At 45.7% G+C, this 25,503-nt stretch overlaps 1 protein-coding gene across 1 annotated transcript; it reads right to left on the bottom strand.

Moving 5' to 3' along the window:
• On the bottom strand, positions 1-20,940 carry LOC116360056 (CD209 antigen-like protein E). The gene is made up of 3 exons (XM_031814534.1): positions 20,688-20,940; positions 820-909; positions 1-576 (listed from the first exon to the last, which is right to left on the bottom strand). Exons 1-3 carry the CDS (start codon positions 20,767-20,769, stop codon positions 77-79), a joined length of 672 nt encoding a protein of 223 aa, XP_031670394.1. The 5' UTR covers positions 20,770-20,940; the 3' UTR covers positions 1-76.
• Positions 20,941-25,503: the final 4,563 nt, after the last annotated feature.

Here is a 25,503-nt window from a genome sequence, read left to right as displayed (position 1 = left end):
ACCCCAATCTCTTTCCAAATCTCCCCAACCCCAGCTCCCCCAAGCTTTTCCCGACCTCAACCTGTTATTGATAGACTTAACACAGCTGCCTTTCACAGATCCAACCATTTTTGTGGTTACATGGCACATCATTCCAAGCCACTACTGGGTCCTTTTGAGTGTTATCAACCAAAGCGCAGTCTTCTCCTTTCAAATCATTTGGCTCCCCTTTGTTCCAGTAACTTGTGGTCAGTGGTGTGCCGTCCACCCATCTCCAGGTTCCCTCAACTTCTATGTCCGTCAGACCAAACCAGGCTCTTTTGTTGAACGATTTGATGAAAGCCTGTTCCTCTCTGCTGTTGATGATCACCAGGTTTGCTCCTCTCGCCTGACAGTCCTTTCTGCTGTCGTCCCACGTTTTCTCATTAGGGGAGATGTAGTAACAACTGCAGCAAGACCTTATCCAGTCTTGGGGACATGTGCCATATTTATTACAGGTCTGTAGCTGGTCTCTCTCTTTGGTCAGGTTGTTATAACTGGTCTGTAGCTGGTCTCTCTCTGCAGTCAGGTTGTTGTAACTGTTCAATAGGTTTCTCTCTGTGAAATAACATGATCAACAACCAAGTTAATCAGTCATTACCAAGGTTGGGGTGAATTCAATTTAAATTCCAGTTCATTCAGGAAGTACACTGGAATTCAAATTATCTTCAATGGTTTTCAATGATGAACATTTGACATTTGGTTTACTTTCTGATTTGACTGGAATGTAAATGTAATTGAACCGTGGTCATTACTCCACTGATGATGAAGAATGTTTGAGTGGGAACATATCAAACTCACGGTAGAGTAACAGGCCTATGATCCCAGCCAGTAGGAGAACACACAGCAGCCCCAGACACACTGCAGCAGCTAGGAAACGTCTCTTCCACACTGAAGCACAAATTATCGTCATAAGAACTTTATCATGTATTTGCGTTTATTTGTGAAGAGTAGCTCTGTCAAGCATTGAGTAAAATAGACAAGCTTGACTTGGGCCACAACACAACAACTGAGTTCTGCTACCTCAAATGATCTGTTGCTTGAGTTGCAGCCCCTGTGGAAAAAACAGTATAGACCAGCATAGCCTGGTGACCAGACTTCGTTGTGGTTTTACTGGTGACCAGCCTTCGTTGTGTTTTGCTGGTGACCAGCCTTCATTGAGTTTTTGCTGGTGACCAGCCTTCATTGTGTCTTTGCTGGTGGCCAGCCTTCATTGTGTTTTTGCTGGTGGCCAGTCTTCATTGTGTTTTTGCTGGTGGCCAGCCTTCATTGTGTTTTTGCTGGTGGCCAGCCTTCATTGTGTTTTTGCTGGTGGCCAGCCTTCATTGTGTTTTTGCTGGTGGCCAGCCTTCATTGTGTTTTTGCTGGTGGCCAGCCTTCATTGTGTTTTTGCTGGTGGCCAGCCTTCATTGTGTTTTTGCTGGTGGCCAGCCTTCATTGTGTTTTTGCTGGTGGCCAGCCTTCATTGTGTTTTTGCTGGTGGCCAGCCTTCATTGTGTTTTTGCTGGTGGCCAGCCTTCATTGTGTTTTTGCTGGTGGCCAGCCTTCATTGTGTTTTTCACACCAGCAAAACCAGCATGGAGAAACATTACGTTGTCTTACAAAGCGATGCCTAATTCCTATTGGAATCTAGTCTGACTGGGGATATCAAAAAATGAGAACTTGTATTCACCCACGATCTGCATTTAGAATGACTGCCAAGGTTGGAAAGATAAATAAATTAGATTTCCTGAACTGGAACAACCATTTCAGTAACAGGTGCAATAAGTCCAACTAAATGATGTATGCTGTTTATCTTTGTGTAGCATGAAAGGTGAATTAAATATTGTGTGTAGGGGCGGCAGTTAGTCTAAGTTAAAAATCAGTCGTTTTACCCTGAACAAGGCAATTAACCTACTGTTCCCCGATAGGCCATCATTGTAAATAAGAATTTGTTCTTAATCTTGTGAAAATAGCGTCCTCTCTTCTATCCCTTCCTACCGTCCTCCCCTCCACGAACTTGAAGTAAAAGCCTACCCTTAGTATCTCTATATCACTGCTCCTGCCATCTCTACACCATCACTGTCTATATCAAGCTTTAGCCTGTCATCTCTACACCATCACTGTCCATATCAGGCTTTTAACCTGCCATCTCTACACCATCACTGTCTATATCAGGCTTCAACCTGCATCTCTACACCATCACTGTCTATATCAGGCTATTAACCGGTCATCTCTGCACCATCACTGTCTATATCAGGCTATTAACCTGTCATCTCTGCACCATCACTGTCTATATCAGGCTTTTAACCTGCTCCTGTCATCTCTACACCATCACTGTCCATATCAGGCTTTTAACCTGTCATCTCTACACCATCACTGTCTATATCAGGCTTTTAACCTGCTCCTGTCATCTCTACACCATCACTGTCTATATCAGGCTTTAACCTTCTCCTGTCATCTCTACACCATCACTGTCTATATCAGGCTATTAACCTGTCATCTCTGCACCATCACTGTCTATATCAGGCTTTAACCTGCTCCTGTCATCTCTACACCATCACTGTCTATATCAGGCTTTAACCTGCTCCTGTCATCTCTACACCATCACTGTCTATATCAGGCTTTTAACCTGCCATCTCTACACCATCACTGTCTATATCAGGCTTTTAACCTGCCATCTCTACACCATCACTGTCTATATCAGGCTTTAACCTGCTCCTGTCATCTCTACACCATCACTGTCTATATCAGGCTATTAACCTGTCATCTCTACACCATCACTGTCTATATCAGGCTGTTAACCTACTCTTCCCAAGGCCAACAGTAAGGCCATCAGCTCCCAGTACATACAGCCAGATGATCTGTAATCCGTATCCCTATCGCCGTGGACTACACCACTGTCTATATCAGGCTGTTAACCTACTCTTCCCAAGGCCAACAGTAAGGCCATCAGCTCCCAGTACATACAGCCAGATGATCTGTGATACATATCCGTATCGCCGTGGACTACACCACTGTCTATATAAGGCTGTTAACCTACTCTTCCCAAGGCCAACAGTAAGGCCATCAGCTCCCAGTACATACAGCCAGATGATCTGTGATACATATCCGTATCGCCGTGGACTACACCACTGTCTATATCAGGCTGTTAACCTACTCTTCCCAAGGCCAACAGTAAGGCCATCAGCTCCCAGTACATACAGCCAGATGATCTGTGATACATATCCATGGATTACACCATTGTTCCCATCCATGCCTCAAAGCATTAAGTTGGTTAATCTTTGAATGCCTTGAAAGCAGTCACACTTATTGGAAGACATAGCTTGGAATGTAGGCTACAAAAAGCCTATTGCTGCTCTTTCACCAGTTAGACTCACTCCTGTTGAACAAATTTAAAATCATTTTTTTTCTCAATGTTGATTGGAATGTCATTGAGAAAACAGAGAAGTGTGTCAAAGTTGTTTTTTCACGCAAATACTCTCTCTGTATTTAAAAGTAATCCTCGAAGTAATCATCTAGTTCCTCTAAAGTATCTGTAATCCGATTAGAATATTTTTAGCTGGTAAGGTAACAGACTACAGTTACATTTCTTTGTAATCCCTTACATGTAACAGATTACAGTTAAATGTCTTTGTAATCCCTTACATGTAACAGATTACAGTTAAATGTCTTTGTAATCCCTTACATGTAACGGATTATATGTCATCTGTTACTCCCTGATTGTAATGTACTTTCCTCCCGGACACCCCAGACCCACTCCAATTCGCATACCGCCATAACAGATCCACAGATGACGCTGTCTCAATCGCAATCCACACTGCCCTTTCTCACCTGGACAAAAGGAGGAACACCTACGAGAGAATGTTGTTCATTGACTACAGCTCAGCGTTCAACACCATAGTGCCCACGGAGTTCATCACTAAGCTAAGGACTCTGGTGTCTAAACACCTCCCTCTGCAACTGGATCCTGGACTTCCTGACGGGCCGCCCCCAGGTGGTGAGTGTAGGCAACAACACGTCTGCCAAGCTGATCAATAACACAGGGGCCTCTCAAGGGGTGTGTACTTAGTCCCCTCCTGTATTCCCTGTTCACCCACGACTTTGTGGCCAAACACAACTAAAACTCCATCATTAAGTTTGCTGACAACACAACAGTGGTAGGCCGTATCACCGACAATGATGAGACAGCCTGTAGGAAGGAGGTCAGAGACCTGACCGTGTGGTGCCAGAACAACAACCTCTCCCTCAATGTGAGCAAGACTAAGGAGCTGTTCGTGGACTACAGGAAAAGGCGGGCCCGAACAGGCCCCCATTAACATCGATGGGGCTGTAGTGGAGCGGGTCGAGAGTTTCAAATTCCTTGGTGTCCACATTCCCAACAAACTATCATGGTCCAAACACACCAAGACAGTCGTGAAGAGGGTATGACAACACCTTTTCCCCCTCAGGAGACTGAAAAGATTTGTCATGGGTCCCCAGATCCTCTAAAGGTTCTACAGCGGCACCATCGAGAGCATCCTGACCGGTTGCATCCAAACCTGGTATGGCAACTGCTCGGCATCTGAGCGTAAGGCGCTACAGAGGGTAGTGCGAACGGCCCAGTACATCACTGGGGCCAAGCTTCCTGGCATCCAGGACCTCTATACCAGGCCTCTGACCACAAGGTGCTACAGAGGGTAGTGCGAACGGCCCAGTACATCACTGGGGCCAAGTTTCCTGCCATCCAGGACCTATATAATAGGCGGTGTCAGAGGAAAGCCCATACAATTGTCAGAGACTCCAGTCACCCGAGTTATAGACTATTTTCTTTGCTAAGCGGTACCGGAGTATCCGCTCCTCAACAGCTTCTACCCCCAAGCCATTAGACTGCTGAACAGTTCATAAAATTGCCACCTGACAATTTACATTGACCCCCCCCCGCACTCCCACCTCCCTTTTGTACACTGCTGCTACTCGCTGGTTGTTTGTTATCTATGCATAGTCACTTCGACTCCACGTACATGTACATATTACCTCAACTAAACTGTACCCCTGCACACTGACTCGGTACTGTAAGCGGTACCGGAGTGTCCGCTCCTCAACAGCTTCTACCCCCAAGCCATTAGACTGCTGAACAGTTCATAAAATTGCCACCTGACAATTTACATTGACCCCCCCCCCCCGCACTCCCACCTCCCTTTTGTACACTGCTGCTACTCGCTGGTTGTTTGTTATCTATGCATAGTCACTTCTACTCCACGTACATGTACATATTACCTCAACTAAACTGTACCCCTGCACACTGACTCGGTACTGGTGACCCCTGTATATAGCCTCCACATTGACTCTGTACCGGTGCCCCCTGTATCTAGCCTCCACACTGACTCTGTACCGGTACCCCCTGTATATAGCCTCCACACTGACTCGGTACTGGTGACCCCTGTATATAGCCTCCACATTGACTCTGTACCGGTGCCCCCTGTATCTAGCCTCCACACTGACTCTGTACCGGTACCCCCTGTATATAGCCTCCACACTGACTCTGTACCGGTACCCCCTGTATATAGCCTCCACATTGACTCTGTATATAGCCTCCACATTGACTCTTTACCGGTGCCCTCTGTATATAGCCTCCACATTGACTCTGTACCGGTGCCCTCTGTATATAGCCTCCACATTGACTCTGTACCGGTACCCCCTGTATATAGCCTCCACATTGACTCTGTACTGGTACCCCCTGTATATAGCCCCCACACTGACTCTGTACCGGTACCACCCCCACCCCCTGTATATAGCCTCCACATTGACTCTGTACCGGTACCCCCTGTATATAGCCTCCACATTGACTCTGTACCGGTACCCCTGTATATAGCCTCCACATTGACTCTGTATAAAGCCTCCACATTGACTCTGTATATAGCCTCCACATTGACTCTGTATAAAGCCTCCACATTGACTCTGTATATAGCCTCCACATTGACTCTGTATAAAGCCTCCACATTGACTCTGTATATAGCCTCCACATTGACTCTGTATATAGCCTCCACATTGACTCTGTATATAGCCTCCACATTGACTCTGTATATAGCTTCCACATTGACTCTGTATATAGCCTCCACATTGACTCTGTACCGGTACCCCCTGTATATAGCCTCCACACTGACTCTGTACCGGTACCCCCTGTATATAGCCTCCACACTGACTCTGTACCGGTACCCCCTGTATATAGCCTCCACACTGACTCTGTACCGGTACCCCCTGTATATAGCCTCCACACTGACTCTGTACCGGTACCCCCTGTATATAGCCTCCACATTGACTCTGTACCGGTACCCCCCTGTATATAGCCTCCACATTGACTCTGTATATAGCCTCCACATTGACTCTGTACCGGTACCCCCCTGTATATAGCCTCCACATTGACTCTGTATAAAGCCTCCACATTGACTCTGTATATAGCCTCCACATTGACTCTGTATAAAGCCTCCACATTGACTCTGTATATAGCCTCCACATTGACTCTGTATATAGCCTCCACATTGACTCTGTATATAGCCTCCACATTGACTCTGTATATAGCCTCCACATTGACTCTGTATATAGCCTCCACATTGACTCTGTACCGGTACCCCCTGTATATAGCCTCCACACTGACTCTGTACCGGTACCCCCCCTGTATATAGCCTCCACACTGACTCTGTACCGGTACCCCCTGTATATAGCCTCCACACTGACTCTGTACCGGTACCCCCTGTATATAGCCTCCACACTGACTCTGTACCGGTACCCCCTGTATATAGCCTCCACATTGACTCTGTACCGGTACCCCCCCTGTATATAGCCTCCACATTGACTCTGTATATAGCCTCCACATTGACTCTTTACCGGTGCCCTCTGTATATAGCCTCCACATTGACTCTGTACCGGTGCCCTCTGTATATAGCCTCCACATTGACTCTGTACCGGTACCCCCCTGTATATAGCCTCCACATTGACTCTGTACTGGTACCCCCTGTATATAGCCCCCACACTGACTCTGTACCGGTACCCCCCTGTATATAGCCTCCACATTGACTCTGTACCGGTACCCCCTGTATATAGCCTCCACATTGACTCTGTACCGGTACCCCCCTGTATATAGCCTCCACATTGACTCTGTATAAAGCCTCCACATTGACTCTGTATATAGCCTCCACATTGACTCTGTATAAAGCCTCCACATTGACTCTGTATATAGCCTCCACATTGACTCTGTATAAAGCCTCCACATTGACTCTGTATATAGCCTCCACATTGACTCTGTATATAGCCTCCACATTGACTTTGTATATAGCCTCCACATTGACTCTGTATATAGCCTCCACATTGACTCTGTATATAGCCTCCACATTGACTCTGTATATAGCCTCCACATTGACTCTGTACCGGTACCCCCTGTATATAGCCTCCACACTGACTCTGTACCGGTACCCCCTGTATATAGCCTCCACACTGACTCTGTACCGGTACCCCCTGTATATAGCCTCCACACTGACTCTGTACCGGTACCCCCTGTATATAGCCTCCACACTGACTCGGTACCGGTACCCCCTGTATATATCCTCCACATTGACTCTGTACCAGTACCCCCTGTATATAGCCTCCACACTGACTCTGTACCGGTACCCCCTGTATATAGCCTCCACACTGACTCTGTACCGGTACCCCCTGTATATAGCCTCCACACTGACTCTGTACCGGTACCCCCTGTATATAGCCTCCACATTGACTCTGTATATAGCCTCCACACTGACTCTGTACCGGTACCCCTGTATATAGCCTCCACATTGACTCTGTACTGGTACCCCCTGTATATAGGGGCGGCAGGGTAGCCTAGCGGTTAGAGCGTTGGACTAGTAACCGAAAGGTTGCAAGTTCGAATCCCCGAGCTGACAAGGTACAAATCTGTCGTTCTGCCCCTGAACAGGCAGTTAACCCACTGTTCCTAGGCCGTCATTGAAAATAAGAATTTGTTCTTAACTGACTTGCCTGGTTAAATAAAGGTAAAATAAAAAAATAAAAATATAGCCTCCACATTGACTCTGTACCGGTACCCCCCTGTATATAGCCTCCACATTGACTCTGTACCGGTGCCCCCTGTATATAACCTCCACATTGACTCTGTATATAACCTCCACATTGACTCTGTATATAACCTCCACATTGACTCTGTATATAACCTCCACATTGACTCTGTATATAACCTCCACATTGACTCTGTATATAGCCTCCACATTGACTCTGTATATAGCCTCCACATTGACTCTGTACCGTAATACCCTGTATATAGCCTCCACATTGACTCTGTACCGTAATACCCTGTATATAGCCTCCACATTGACTCTGTACCGGTACCCCCTGTATATAGCCTCCACATTGACTCTGTACCGTAATACTCTGTATATAGCCTCCACATTGACTCTGTACCGTAATACTCTGTATATAGCCTCCACATTGACTCTGTACCGATACCCCCTGTATATAGCCTCCACATTGACTCTGCACCCTGTATATAGCCTTCACATTGACTCTGTACCGGTACCCCCTGTATATAGCCTCCACATTGACTCTGTACCGGTACCCCCTGTATATAGCCTCCACACTGACTCTGTACCGGTACCCCCTGTATATAGCCTCCACACTGACTCTGTACCGGTACCCCCTGTATATAGCCTCCACACTGACTCTGTACCGGTACCCCCTGTATATAGCCTCCACACTGACTCTGTACCGGTACCCCCTGTATATAGCCTCCACATTGACTCTGTACCGGTACCCCCCTGTATATAGCCTCCACATTGACTCTGTATATAGCCTCCACATTGACTCTGTACCGGTACCCCCTGTATATAGCCTCCACATTGACTCTGTACCGGTACCCCCTGTATATAGCCTCCACATTGACTCTGTATAAAGCCTCCACATTGACTCTGTATATAGCCTCCACATTGACTCTGTATAAAGCCTCCACATTGACTCTGTATATAGCCTCCACATTGACTCTGTATAAAGCCTCCACATTGACTCTGTATATAGCCTCCACATTGACTCTGTATATAGCCTCCACATTGACTCTGTATATAGCCTCCACATTGACTCTGTATATAGCCTCCACATTGACTCTGTATATAGCCTCCACATTGACTCTGTACCGGGGCCCCCTGTATATAGCCTCCACACTGACTCTGTACCGGTACCCCCTGTATATAGCCTCCACACTGACTCTGTACCGGTACCCCCTGTATATAGCCTCCACACTGACTCTGTACCGGTACCCCCTGTATATAGCCTCCACACTGACTCTGTACCGGTACCCCCTGTATATAGCCTCCACATTGACTCTGTACCGGTACCCCCCTGTATATAGCCTCCACATTGACTCTGTATATAGCCTCCACATTGACTCTTTACCGGTGCCCTCTGTATATAGCCTCCACATTGACTCTGTACCGGTGCCCTCTGTATATAGCCTCCACATTGACTCTGTACCGGTACCCCCTGTATATAGCCTCCACATTGACTCTGTACTGGTACCCCCTGTATATAGCCCCCACACTGACTCTGTACCGGTACCCCCCTGTATATAGCCTCCACATTGACTCTGTACCGGTACCCCCTGTATATAGCCTCCACATTGACTCTGTACCGGTACCCCCCTGTATATAGCCTCCACATTGACTCTGTATAAAGCCTCCACATTGACTCTGTATATAGCCTCCACATTGACTCTGTATAAAGCCTCCACATTGACTCTGTATATAGCCTCCAAATTGACTCTGTATAAAGCCTCCACATTGACTCTGTATATAGCCTCCACATTGACTCTGTATATAGCCTCCACATTGACTTTGTATATAGCCTCCACATTGACTCTGTATATAGCCTCCACATTGACTCTGTATATAGCCTCCACATTGACTCTGTATATAGCCTCCACATTGACTCTGTACCGGTACCCCCTGTATATAGCCTCCACACTGACTCTGTACCGGTACCCCCTGTATATAGCCTCCACACTGACTCTGTACCGGTACCCCCTGTATATAGCCTCCACACTGACTCTGTACCGGTACCCCCTGTATATAGCCTCCACACTGACTCTGTACCGGTACCCCCTGTATATAGCCTCCACATTGACTCTGTACCAGTACCCCCTGTATATAGCCTCCACACTGACTCTGTACTGGTACCCCCTGTATATAGCCTCCACACTGACTCTGTACCAGTACCACCTGTATATAGCCTCCACACTGACTCGGTACCGGTACCCCCTGTATATATCCTCCACATTGACTCTGTACCAGTACCCCCTGTATATAGCCTCCACACTGACTCTGTACCGGTACCCCCTGTATATAGCCTCCACACTGACTCTGTACCGGTACCCCCTGTATATAGCCTCCACACTGACTCTGTACCGGTACCCCCTGTATATAGCCTCCACATTGACTCTGTATATAGCCTCCACACTGACTCTGTACCGGTACCCCTGTATATAGCCTCCACATTGACTCTGTACTGGTACCCCCTGTATATAGCCTCCACATTGACTCTGTACCGGTACCCCCTGTATACAGCCTCCACATTGACTCTGTACCGGTACCCCCCTGTATATAGCCTCCACATTGACTCTGTACCGGTGCCCCCTGTATATAACCTCCACATTGACTCTGTATATAACCTCCACATTGACTCTGTATATAACCTCCACATTGACTCTGTATATAACCTCCACATTGACTCTGTATATAACCTCCACATTGACTCTGTATATAGCCTCCACATTGACTCTGTACCGGTACCCCCCTGTATATAGCCTCCACATTGACTCTGTATATAGCCTCCACATTGACTCTTTACCGGTGCCCTCTGTATATAGCCTCCACATTGACTCTGTACCGGTGCCCTCTGTATATAGCCTCCACATTGACTCTGTACCGGTACCCCCTGTATATAGCCTCCACATTGACTCTGTACTGGTACCCCCTGTATATAGCCCCCACACTGACTCTGTACCGGTACCCCCCTGTATATAGCCTCCACATTGACTCTGTACCGGTACCCCCTGTATATAGCCTCCACATTGACTCTGTACCGGTACCCCCTGTATATAGCCTCCACATTGACTCTGTATAAAGCCTCCACATTGACTCTGTATATAGCCTCCACATTGACTCTGTATAAAGCCTCCACATTGACTCTGTATATAGCCTCCACATTGACTCTGTATAAAGCCTCCACATTGACTCTGTATATAGCCTCCACATTGACTCTGTATATAGCCTCCACATTGACTTTGTATATAGCCTCCACATTGACTCTGTATAAAGCCTCCACATTGACTCTGTATATAGCCTCCACATTGACTCTGTATAAAGCCTCCACATTGACTCTGTATATAGCCTCCACATTGACTCTGTATATAGCCTCCACATTGACTCTGTATATAACCTCCACATTGACTCTGTATATAGCCTCCACATTGACTCTGTACCGGTACCCCCCTGTATATAGCCTCCACATTGACTCTGTATATAGCCTCCACATTGACTCTTTACCGGTGCCCTCTGTATATAGCCTCCACATTGACTCTGTACCGGTGCCCTCTGTATATAGCCTCCACATTGACTCTGTACCGGTACCCCCTGTATATAGCCTCCACATTGACTCTGTACTGGTACCCCCTGTATATAGCCCCCACACTGACTCTGTACCGGTACCCCCCTGTATATAGCCTCCACATTGACTCTGTACCGGTACCCCCTGTATATAGCCTCCACATTGACTCTGTACCGGTACCCCCTGTATATAGCCTCCACATTGACTCTGTATAAAGCCTCCACATTGACTCTGTATATAGCCTCCACATTGACTCTGTATAAAGCCTCCACATTGACTCTGTATATAGCCTCCACATTGACTCTGTATAAAGCCTCCACATTGACTCTGTATATAGCCTCCACATTGACTCTGTATATAGCCTCCACATTGACTTTGTATATAGCCTCCACATTGACTCTGTATATAGCCTCCACATTGACTCTGTATATAGCCTCCACATTGACTCTGTATATAGCCTCCACATTGACTCTGTACCGGTACCCCCTGTATATAGCCTCCACACTGACTCTGTACCGGTACCCCCTGTATATAGCCTCCACACTGACTCTGTACCGGTACCCCCTGTATATAGCCTCCACACTGACTCTGTACCGGTACCCCCTGTATATAGCCTCCACACTGACTCGGTACCGGTACCCCCTGTATATATCCTCCACATTGACTCTGTACCAGTACCCCCTGTATATAGCCTCCACACTGACTCTGTACCGGTACCCCCTGTATATAGCCTCCACACTGACTCTGTACCGGTACCCCCTGTATATAGCCTCCACACTGACTCTGTACCGGTACCCCCTGTATATAGCCTCCACATTGACTCTGTATATAGCCTCCACACTGACTCTGTACCGGTACCCCTGTATATAGCCTCCACATTGACTCTGTACTGGTACCCCCTGTATATAGCCTCCACATTGACTCTGTACCGGTACCCCCTGTATACAGCCTCCACATTGACTCTGTACCGGTACCCCCCTGTATATAGCCTCCACATTGACTCTGTACCGGTGCCCCCTGTATATAACCTCCACATTGACTCTGTATATAACCTCCACATTGACTCTGTATATAACCTCCACATTGACTCTGTATATAACCTCCACATTGACTCTGTATATAACCTCCACATTGACTCTGTATATAGCCTCCACATTGACTCTGTATATAGCCTCCACATTGACTCTGTACCGTAATACCCTGTATATAGCCTCCACATTGACTCTGTACCGTAATACCCTGTATATAGCCTCCACATTGACTCTGTACCGGTACCCCCTGTATATAGCCTCCACATTGACTCTGTACCGTAATACTCTGTATATAGCCTCCACATTGACTCTGTACCGTAATACTCTGTATATAGCCTCCACATTGACTCTGTACCGATACCCCCTGTATATAGCCTCCACATTGACTCTGCACCCTGTATATAGCCTTCACATTGACTCTGTACCGGTACCCCCTGTATATAGCCTCCACATTGACTCTGTACCGGTACCCCCTGTATATAGCCTCCACACTGACTCTGTACCGGTACCCCCTGTATATAGCCTCCACACTGACTCTGTACCGGTACCCCCTGTATATAGCCTCCACACTGACTCTGTACCGGTACCCCCTGTATATAGCCTCCACACTGACTCTGTACCGGTACCCCCTGTATATAGCCTCCACATTGACTCTGTACCGGTACCCCCCTGTATATAGCCTCCACATTGACTCTGTATATAGCCTCCACATTGACTCTGTACCGGTACCCCCTGTATATAGCCTCCACATTGACTCTGTACCGGTACCCCCTGTATATAGCCTCCACATTGACTCTGTATAAAGCCTCCACATTGACTCTGTATATAGCCTCCACATTGACTCTGTATAAAGCCTCCACATTGACTCTGTATATAGCCTCCACATTGACTCTGTATAAAGCCTCCACATTGACTCTGTATATAGCCTCCACATTGACTCTGTATATAGCCTCCACATTGACTCTGTATATAGCCTCCACATTGACTCTGTATATAGCCTCCACATTGACTCTGTATATAGCCTCCACATTGACTCTGTACCGGGGCCCCCTGTATATAGCCTCCACACTGACTCTGTACCGGTACCCCCTGTATATAGCCTCCACACTGACTCTGTACCGGTACCCCCTGTATATAGCCTCCACACTGACTCTGTACCGGTACCCCCTGTATATAGCCTCCACACTGACTCTGTACCGGTACCCCCTGTATATAGCCTCCACATTGACTCTGTACCGGTACCCCCCTGTATATAGCCTCCACATTGACTCTGTATATAGCCTCCACATTGACTCTTTACCGGTGCCCTCTGTATATAGCCTCCACATTGACTCTGTACCGGTGCCCTCTGTATATAGCCTCCACATTGACTCTGTACCGGTACCCCCTGTATATAGCCTCCACATTGACTCTGTACTGGTACCCCCTGTATATAGCCCCCACACTGACTCTGTACCGGTACCCCCCTGTATATAGCCTCCACATTGACTCTGTACCGGTACCCCCTGTATATAGCCTCCACATTGACTCTGTACCGGTACCCCCTGTATATAGCCTCCACATTGACTCTGTATAAAGCCTCCACATTGACTCTGTATATAGCCTCCACATTGACTCTGTATAAAGCCTCCACATTGACTCTGTATATAGCCTCCACATTGACTCTGTATAAAGCCTCCACATTGACTCTGTATATAGCCTCCACATTGACTCTGTATATAGCCTCCACATTGACTTTGTATATAGCCTCCACATTGACTCTGTATATAGCCTCCACATTGACTCTGTATATAGCCTCCACATTGACTCTGTATATAGCCTCCACATTGACTCTGTACCGGTACCCCCTGTATATAGCCTCCACACTGACTCTGTACCGGTACCCCCTGTATATAGCCTCCACACTGACTCTGTACCGGTACCCCCTGTATATAGCCTCCACACTGACTCTGTACCGGTACCCCCTGTATATAGCCTCCACACTGACTCTGTACCGGTACCCCCTGTATATAGCCTCCACATTGACTCTGTACCAGTACCCCCTGTATATAGCCTCCACACTGACTCTGTACTGGTACCCCCTGTATATAGCCTCCACACTGACTCTGTACCAGTACCACCTGTATATAGCCTCCACACTGACTCGGTACCGGTACCCCCTGTATATATCCTCCACATTGACTCTGTACCAGTACCCCCTGTATATAGCCTCCACACTGACTCTGTACCGGTACCCCCTGTATATAGCCTCCACACTGACTCTGTACCGGTACCCCCTGTATATAGCCTCCACACTGACTCTGTACCGGTACCCCCTGTATATAGCCTCCACATTGACTCTGTATATAGCCTCCACACTGACTCTGTACCGGTACCCCTGTATATAGCCTCCACATTGACTCTGTACTGGTACCCCCTGTATATAGCCTCCACATTGACTCTGTACCGGTACCCCCTGTATACAGCCTCCACATTGACTCTGTACCGGTACCCCCCTGTATATAGCCTCCACATTGACTCTGTACCGGTGCCCCTCCCCCCCTGTATATAACCTCCACATTGACTCTGTATATAACCTCCACATTGACTCTGTATATAACCTCCACATTGACTCTGTATATAACCTCCACATTGACTCTGTATATAACCTCCACATTGACTCTGTATATAGCCTCCACATTGACTCTGTATATAGCCTCCACATTGACTCTGTACCGTAATACCCTGTATATAGCCTCCACATTGACTCTGTACCGTAATACCCTGTATATAGCCTCCACATTGACTCTGTACCGGTACCCCCTGTATATAGCCTCCACATTGACTCTGTACCGTAATACTCTGTATATAGCCTCCACATTGACTCTGTACCGTAATACTCTGTATATAGCCTCCACATTGACTCTGTACCGATACCCCCTGTATATAGCCTCCACATTGACTCTGCACCCTGTATATAGCCTCCACATTGACTCTGTACCGTAATACCCTGTATATAGCCTCCACATTGACTCTGTACCGGTACCCCCTGTATATAGCCTCCACATTGACTCTGTACCGTAATACTCTGTATATAGCCTCCACATTGACTCTGTACCGTAATACTCTGTATATAGCCTCCACATTGACTCTGTACCGATACCCCCTGTATATAGCCTCCACATTGACTCTGCACCCTGTATATAGCCTTCACATTGACTCTGTACCGGTACCCCCTGTATATAGCCTCCACATTGACTCTGTACCGTAATACCCTGTATATAGCCTCCACATTGACTCTGTACCGTAATACCCTGTATATAGCCTCCACATTGTGTTACTTTTTGTTTTAACTTTATATTCTAGTCTACTTGGTAAATATTATCTTCTTCGTTAACTGCCCTGTTGGTTAAGGGCTTGGAAACAAGCATTTCACGATAAAGTCTACACACTTGTTGTGTTCGGCGCTTGTGACGAATAATGTTTGATTTGATAAGTGTAAAACGGTCTTACATTTTTCCTCATGTTGATGCTCGTTTGATGAAAATGATTGTAAGTAATATCCTATTAGGTGGAGATGAATCTCTAACGGGAGAAGATGTGGTGGAAAATGAACTATGAATTACATACTGTACTGTTTAATTAGACATTTTACTGAGAGAATTGTCCAATGTTATATGTTAGTATTTTGCTGACACGGGCTTGTCTTCTGTGGGATGATGACATCCTGTTTTCACAATCTACAGGAACTTAGATGTGACAATGGTGGCAGTGTCAACTATCTTAATCTGAACAGACAGAAGCTAAATCCGTTTTTTACATTTCCATGTTCGGTCCCTGTTTCCACCCAACTGTTAAACTTTCCACGAAGACAAAATAGGTCCTTTTTTTTCTACGAGAAGAGAGAGGCAACTCTGTTTGTCAGGCTGACTATTCTTTGTGATGGTTGATTGCTTCATTTTTTGCAAATCACATAGTTGTTTGAAGAATACAATCTCTCTCCTTTTTGGTTAGAATGACCAAGACAGAACCACTACATCTCCCTGGATGATAAACTCAGTTTGATCCATGTTTCCTGCAAATCACATCAGGCGTAGCCGGCATATCCACAATGAACTGCTTGCATTCCATTAGCCAACAGGTTTCACACGTTCCATTGTAGTATTACCATAACTAAATCCAGAAACACATGTCACCAGTCTCAGCTGATTGAGGTCTCCAACTTCTTCCCATGTCAACCCTGTCGTCTTCCAGCCACTTTCACTATTAACAGAATCCTCTCTCTTTAAGACTCTACTTTAGCAGTGCTATTGACAGCTCCCATCAATCAGCTCTCTGTCTGTTTAAGACTCTACTTTAGCAGTGCTATTGACAGCTCCCATCAATCAGCTCTCTGTCTGTTTAAGACTCTACTTTAGCAGTGCTATTGACAGCTCCCATCAATCAGCTCTCTCTCTGTTTAAGACTCTACTTTAGCAGTGCTATTGACAGCTCCCATCAATCAGCTCTCTCTCTGTTTAAGACTCTACTTTAGCAGTGCTATTGACAGCTCCCATCAATCAGCTCTCTGTCTGTTTAAGACTCTACTTTAGCAGTGCTATTGACAGCTCCCATCAATCAGCTCTCTGTCTGTTTAAGACTCTACTTTAGCAGTGCTATTGACAGCTCCCATCAATCAGCTCTCTCTCTGTTTAAGACTCTACTTTAGCAGTGCTATTGACAGCTCCCATCAATCAGCTCTCTGTCTGTTTAAGACTCTACTTTAGCAGTGCTATTGACAGCTCCCATCAATCAGCTCTCTGTCTGTTTAAGACTCTACTTTAGCAGTGCTATTGACAGCTCCCATCAATCAGCTCTCTGTCTGTTTAAGACTCTACTTTAGCAGTGCTATTGACAGCTCCCATCAATCAGCTCTCTGTCTGTTTAAGACTCTACTTTAGCAGTGCTATTGACAGCTCCCATCAATCAGCTCTCTCTCTGTTTAAGACTCTACTTTAGCAGTGCTATTGACAGCTCCCATCAATCAGCTCTCTGTCTGTTTAAGACTCTACTTTAGCAGTGCTATTGACAGGTCCCATCAATCAGCTCTCTGTCTGTTTAAGACTCTACTTTAGCAGTGCTATTGACAGCTCCCATCAATCAGCTCTCTGTCTGTTTAAGACTCTACTTTAGCAGTGCTATTGACAGCTCCCATCAATCAGCTCTCTCTCTGTTTAAGACTCTACTTTAGCAGTGCTATTGACAGCTCCCATCAATCAGCTCTCTGTCTGTTTAAGACTCTACTTTAGCAGTGCTATTGACAGCTCCCATCAATCAGCTCTCTGTCTGTTTAAGACTCTACTTTAGCAGTGCTATTGACAGCTCCCATCAATCAGCTCTCTGTCTGTTTAAGACTCTACTTTAGCAGTGCTATTGACAGCTCCCATCAATCAGCTCTCTGTCTGTTTAAGACTCTACTTTAGCAGTGCTATTGACAGCTCCCATCAATCAGCTCTCTCTCTGTTTAAGACTCTACTTTAGCAGTGCTATTGACAGCTCCCATCAATCAGCTCTCTGTCTGTTTAAGACTCTACTTTAGCAGTGCTATTGACAGGTCCCATCACCCTCTCTCTCCCTGTTTAAGACTCTACTTTAGCAGTGCTATTGACAGGTCCCATCACCCTCTCTCTCCCTGTTAAAGACTCTACTTTAGCAGTGCTATTGACAGGTCCCATCACCCTCTCTCTCCCTGTTTAAGACTCTACTTTAGCAGTGCTATTGACAGGTCCCATCACCCTCTCTCTCCCTGTTTAAGACTCTACTTTAGCAGTGCTATTGACAGGTCCCATCACCCTCTCTCTCCCTGTTTAAGACTCTACTTTAGCAGTGCTATTGACAGGTCCCATCACCCTCTCTCTCCCTGTTTAAGACTCTACTTTAGCAGTGCTATTGACAGGTCCCATCACCCTCTCTCTCCCTGTTTAAGACTCTACTTTAGCAGTGCTATTGACAGCTCCCATCACCCTCTCTCTCTCTGTTTAAGACTCTACTTTAGCAGTGCTAATGACAGCTCCCATCAATCAGCTCTCTGTCTGTTTAAGACTCTACTTTAGCAGTGCTATTGACAGCTCCCATCAATCAGCTCTCTCTCTGTTTAAGACTCTACTTTAGCAGTGCTATTGACAGCTCCCATCAATCAGCTCTCTCTCTGTTTAAGACTCTACTTTAGCAGTGCTATTGACAGCTCCCATCAATCAGCTCTCTGTCTGTTTAAGACTCTACTTTAGCAGTGCTATTGACAGCTCCCATCAATCAGCTCTCTGTCTGTTTAAGACTCTACTTTAGCAGTGCTATTGACAGCTCCCATCAATCAGCTCTCTGTCTGTTTAAGACTCTACTTTAGCAGTGCTATTGACAGCTCCCATCAATCAGCTCTCTCTCTGTTTAAGACTCTACTTTAGCAGTGCTATTGACAGCTCCCATCAATCAGCTCTCTGTCTGTTTAAGACTCTACTTTAGCAGTGCTATTGACAGGTCCCATCACCCTCTCTCTCCCTGTTTAAGACTCTACTTTAGCAGTGCTATTGACAGCTCCCATCAATCAGCTCTCTCTCTGTTTAAGACTCTACTTTAGCAGTGCTATTGACAGGTCCCATCACCCTCTCTCTCCCTGTTTAAGACTCTACTTTAGCAGTGCTATTGACAGCTCCCATCAATCAGCTCTCTGTCTGTTTAAGACTCTACTTTAGCAGTGCTATTGACAGCTCCCATCAATCAGCTCTCTGTCTGTTTAAGACTCTACTTTAGCAGTGCTATTGACAGGTCCCATCACCCTCTCTCTCCCTGTTTAAGACTCTACTTTAGCAGTGCTATTGACAGCTCCCATCAATCAGCTCTCTGTCTGTTTAAGACTCTACTTTAGCAGTGCTATTGACAGGTCCCATCACCCTCTCTCTCCCTGTTTAAGACTCTACTTTAGCAGTGCTAATGACAGCTCCCATCAATCAGCTCTCTGTCTGTTTAAGACTCTACTTTAGCAGTGCTATTGACAGCTCCCATCAATCAGCTCTCTGTCTGTTTAAGACTCTACTTTAGCAGTGCTATTGACAGGTCCCATCAATCAGCTCTCTGTCTGTTTAAGACTCTACTTTAGCAGTGCTATTGACAGCTCCCATCAATCAGCTCTCTGTCTGTTTAAGACTCTACTTTAGCAGTGCTATTGACAGGTCCCATCACCCTCTCTCTCCCTGTTTAAGACTCTACTTTAGCAGTGCTATTGACAGCTCCCATCAATCAGCTCTCTCTCTGTTTAAGACTCTACTTTAGCAGTGCTATTGACAGGTCCCATCAATCAGCTCTCTGTCTGTTTAAGACTCTACTTTAGCAGTGCTATTGACAGCTCCCATCAATCAGCTCTCTGTCTGTTTAAGACTCTACTTTAGCAGTGCTATTGACAGCTCCCATCAATCAGCTCTCTCTCTGTTTAAGACTCTACTTTAGCAGTGCTATTGACAGCTCCCATCAATCAGCTCTCTCTCTGTTTTTATTGAACCTTTATTTAACTCGGCAAGGCAGTTAAAGGAACAGTGGGCAGAATAACTTGTTAACTTGAGTGTCCAAATAAAACCACCCTCGGTCCAAATTCGGCCCATGGGCCGCCAGTTGGGGAAGCCTGGTTCAGATAGTCTCATTCATTCATAATTTCTGCCCTGGCAGTCATTCTGAATATAGATTTTTGCCTGCCGGAGCAGTCTATAGTCAGCTAGACGAGCTGATTATGCAATTTTCGGGATCCACTCTGGCTGGATTCCATTATGAATTAAACGTAACTTTTGCCAGCATATTGTGAATTGGTCATTGGTCAACAGTGTCCAAAACACAGCAAAGACTGGTCACCAGCAAAAACACTACGAAGCCTGGTCGGCCAGCACTGGCCAACATGAATCAGCTTGAAATTGATCTGGTTGGTCTATGCTGTTTTTTCAGCAGGGGCACTCTTATAGAATATATATTGGCCTTAACATATGGTGGAGTTCAGGCACCCAAAATGAGCACCGTTACCTGAATGTTGATCACCAACTCCATCCTTCTTGTGGGACTTGATGGGTCTTTCGTTTGCATATATATGATCATCAATATCCATGGTCTTTATTTAATAATTAGGTTATTTGTCTTCAAATCGGAACTTCTACTCTTGCAATTTCTACTCTCGCAACTTCTACTGTTGTATCTTCTACTGTTGTATCTTCTACTGTTGTATCTTCTGCTGTTGTAACTTCTACTGTTGTATCTTCTACTGTTGTATCTTCTACTGTTGTATCTTCTACTGTTGTAACTTCTACTGTTGTATCTTCTACTGTTGTAAAGTCTACTGTTGTATCTTCTACTGTTGTAAAGTCTGCTGTTGTATCTTCTACTGTTGTATCTTCTACTGTTGTATCTTCTACTGTTGTATGTTCTACTGTTGTATCTTCTACTGTTGTATCTTCTACTGTTGTATCTTCTACTGTTGTAAAGTCTGCTGTTATCTCAGTTGTAGGTTTGTGTCTGTTCGCTGCACAGCTGGAGTCTCTGTGTGACTCAGTCTAATGTCAGAGACAGTTTTAACAGTCAACCTCATTAAAGGGGAAACTGTCTAACCAATAGTACGACACTAACCATCACCATGTGACCATGTACTTATTTTCTAACCAATAGTACGACACTAACCACCACTATGTGACCATGTACTTACACATGTTGTATCCCATTGTTTTCCTCCTTTGATCCGGAGAGCAGCATATCATATACACTTTTAAGAACTACCCACTGAAAATAATGTCATTGAGCTCCCATAACGTGTATTGGATTGAAGGTAGACAACTCTGACATGGTACAGTACGTCTTCAACTTGATGCTTTTGGTCTCTGTAGATGTGGTAACAGTTCTGGCTACGGGATATGATTGCAATACTTGAACAGGAACTCTCTCCCTGTGGTTGTTCTGGCTGATGTCCTCTTTTGAAACACAGTTGAGTAACACATTGAGGCATCAAGCTGTCAAAACAAGTGGCATAATTCATGTATTACTGACAGTAAAGGTGCAATCAGCAGTTGAAGCAATAAGAAAGCGTTCTGCAGTCATCGCCCTCTTCAAAGGGGAGACACTCTAGACCCAAACTGCAACAGACCAATATCTATCCTACCCTGCCTTTCTAAGGTCTTCGAAAGCCAAGTTAACAAACCGATTTCCAACCATTTCAAATCCCACCGTACCTTCTCTACTATGCAATCTAGTTTCAGAGCTGGTCATGGGTGAACCTCAGCCACTCTCAAGGTCCTAAACGATATCATAACCACCATCGATAAGAGACAATTCTGTGCAGCCGTATTTATTGACCTGGCCAAGGCTTTCGACTCTGTCAATCACCACATCCTTATCGGCAGACTCAACAGCCTTGGTTTCTCAAATGATTGACTCGCCTAGTGTACCAACTACTTCTCCAATTGAGTTCAATGTCAAATCGGAGGGCCTGTTGTCCCCCCGCCTGGCAGTCTCTATGGGGGTGCCACAGGGTTCAATTCTCGGGCCGTCACTCTTCTCTGTATACATCAATGATGTCGCTCTTGCTAATGGTGAGTCTCTGATCCACCTCTACGCAGACGACACGATTCTGTATACTTCTGGCCCTTCTTTGGACACTGTGTTAACTAACCTCCAGACGAGCTTCAATGCCATACAAATCTCCTTCCGTGACCTGCAACTGCTCTTAAATGCAAGTAAAACTAAATGCATGCTCTTTTTTACCTTTATTTAACTAGGCAAGCCAGTTAAGAACAAATTCTTATTTTCAATGACGGCCTAGGAACAGTGGGTTAACTGCCTGTTCAGGGGCAGAACGACAGATTTGTACCTTGTCAGCTCGAGGGTTTGAACTTCCAACCTTCTGGTTACTAGTCCAACACTCTAACCACTAGGCTACCCTGCCGCCTCTACACTCTAACCACTAGGCTACCCTGCCACCCCGGCAACTGATCGCTGCCCGCACCTGCCCGCCCTTCCAGCATCACGACTCTGAACGGTTCTGACTTAGAATATGTGGACAACTACAAATACCTAGGTGTCTGGTTAGACTGTAAACTCCCCATCCAGACTCACATCAAACATCTCCATTCCAAAATTAAATCTAGAATTGGCTTCCTATTCCTATTTTGCAACAAAGCATCCTTCACTCATGCTGCCAAACGTACCCTCGTAAAACTGACCATCCTACCGATCCTTGACTTTGGCGATGTCATTTACAAAATAGCCTCCAATACCCTACTCAACAAATTGGATGCAGTCTATCACAGTGCAATCCGTTTTGTCACCAAAGCCCCATATACTACCCACAACTGTGACCTGTACGCACTCGTTGGCTGGCCCTCGCTTCATACTCGTCGCCATACCCACTGGCTCCAGGTCATCTACAAGACCCTGCTACGTAAAGCCCTGCCTTATCTCAGCTCGCTGGTCACCATAGCAGCACCCACCCGTAGCACGCGTTTCAGCAGGTACATCTCACTGGTCATCCCCAAAGCCAATTCCTCCTTTGGCCACCATTCCTTCCAGTTCTCTGCTGCCAATGACTGGAACAAACTACAAAAATCACTGAAACTGGAGACTCTTACCTCCCTCACTAGCTCTAGGCACCAGCTGTCAGAGCAGCTCACAGATAACTGCACCTGTAGATAGCCCATCTGTAAATAGCCCAACCAACTACCTCATCCCCTACTGTATTTATTTATGTATTTATCTTGCTCCTTTGCACCCCAGTATTTCTACTTTGCACATTCTTCTACTGCACATCTATCATTCCAGTGTTTAATTGCTGCATTGTACTTCGCCACCATGACCTATTTATTGCCTTTACCTGCCTTATCTTACCTCATTTGCACACATTGTATATAGACTTGTTTTTCTACTGTATTATTGACTGTATGTTTGTTTACTCCATACAACTGTTGTTGTATGTGTCGAACTGCTTTGCTTTATCTTGGCCAGGTCTCAGTAGTAAATGAGAACTTGTTTTCTAGCCTACCTTGTTAAATAAAGGTGAAATAAAATAAAATAAATAAAAAATGTGTCTTTTATTGAGGAGTGGCTTCCTCTACCATAAAGTCCTGATTGGTGGAATGCTGCATAGATAGTTGTCCTTCTGGAAGGTTCTCCCTTCTCCATGGAGGAATTCTGGAGCTCTGTCAGGGTGACCATCTTGTTGTTGGTCACCTCCCTGACCAAGGCCCTTCTCCCCCGATTGCTCAGTTTCACCGGGCTGCCAGGTCTAGGAAGAGTCTTGCTGCTTCCAAAATTCTTGAATTTAAAAATGATGGAGGCCACTGTGCTCTTCGGGGGCTTCAATGCTGCAGAAATGTTTGGGTACCCTTCCCCAGTTCTGTACCTCAACACAGTCCTTTCTCGGGGCTCCAAGGACAAATTCTGTAGGGCCCTGAGAGGTGTTTGGTGTCATTATGGGGTATTGTGTGTAGATTAATGAGGATATAAAAAAAACAATTTGAGAATAAGGATGAGACAAGGGGTGCGAATTCTTTCAGAATGCACTGTATGTACAGGGAATACCAGATCCAAGCCGATGTGAAGGGGTACGAGGTAATAGAGGTAGCTATTTACAGGGAGTACCCGTACCAAGCTGATGTGAAGGGGTATGAGGTAATTGAGGTAGCTATGTACAGGGAGTACCAGTACCAAGCTGATGTGAAGGGGTACGAGGTAATAGAGGTAGCTATTTACAGGGAGTACCCGTACCAAGCTGATGTGAAGGGGTATGAGGTAATTGAGGTAGCTATGCACAGGGAGTACCAGAACCAAGCTGATGTGAAGGGGTATGATGTAATAGAGGTAGCTATGTACAGGGAGTGTGTGTGTGTGTGTGTGTGTGTGTGTGTGTGTGTGTGTGTGTGTGTGTGTGTGTGTGTGTCCGTGTTGAGCACTACACCAGGATAAACTGTTACCTGAATGTTGATCACCAGCTCCATCCTTCTTGCGGGGCATGATGGGTCTTTCGTTGATCGGTATATGATCATCAATATTCATAGTCTCATTTGTTTTTTCCCTTTCAATCCATCTCTGTTTTTCTTGGTTGCCTCTGACATCTTTACACAGCTGTGCTCAAATGAAGTAACTTCTACTACTGTAACTTCCACTGTTGTAACTACTGCTGTTATCTCAGATGTAGGTTTGTGTCTGTTCACTGCACCGCTGGAGCCTCTGTGTGGCTCAGTCTAATGTCAGGGACAGTTTTAAAACCTCTTTAGGCTAGGGGGCAGTATTTTGATGTTTGGATGAAAACGTGAACTGCCTATTTCTCAGGCCCAGAAGCTAGAATATGCATATAATTGTCGGATTAGGATAGAAAACACTCTGAAGTTTCCAAAACTGTCAAAATATTGTCTGTGAGTATAACATAACTGATATGGCAGGCGAAAATGCGAGGAAAATCAAACCAGAAGGTGATGTTTTTCTGAACTACTCTTTTCCATTGCAAGACCATCCTCCATTTAAAGGGATATCAACCAGAATCCTTTCCCTGTGGCTTCCACAAGGTGTGAACAGTCTTTAGACATAGTTTCAGGCTTTTATTCTGAAAAATGAGCGAGAATGAACACATCGCATCAGTGGATAGCCAGATGTCCTCAGATTTGTGCATGTGTGTACGCCGGGAGCGAGACCTTTTCTTTCTCTTCTTCTATTGAAATATTCTATTGAAATATTATTGATTATTTATTGTAAAAACAACCTGAGGATTGATATAAAAAAAAACGTTTGACATGTTTCTACGAACTTTACAGATACTATTTGGAATTTTCGTCTGCCCTTCGTGACCTGCCCGAGCCTGTGG

This window comes from Oncorhynchus kisutch, unplaced genomic scaffold (genome assembly GCF_002021735.2).
Source record: "Oncorhynchus kisutch isolate 150728-3 unplaced genomic scaffold, Okis_V2 Okis07a-Okis12b_hom, whole genome shotgun sequence".
Lineage (NCBI taxonomy): Eukaryota > Metazoa > Chordata > Actinopteri > Salmoniformes > Salmonidae > Oncorhynchus > Oncorhynchus kisutch.
The sequence above is the reverse complement of the archived record's forward strand: the minus strand, read 5'-3'. Positions and strand labels throughout refer to the sequence as shown.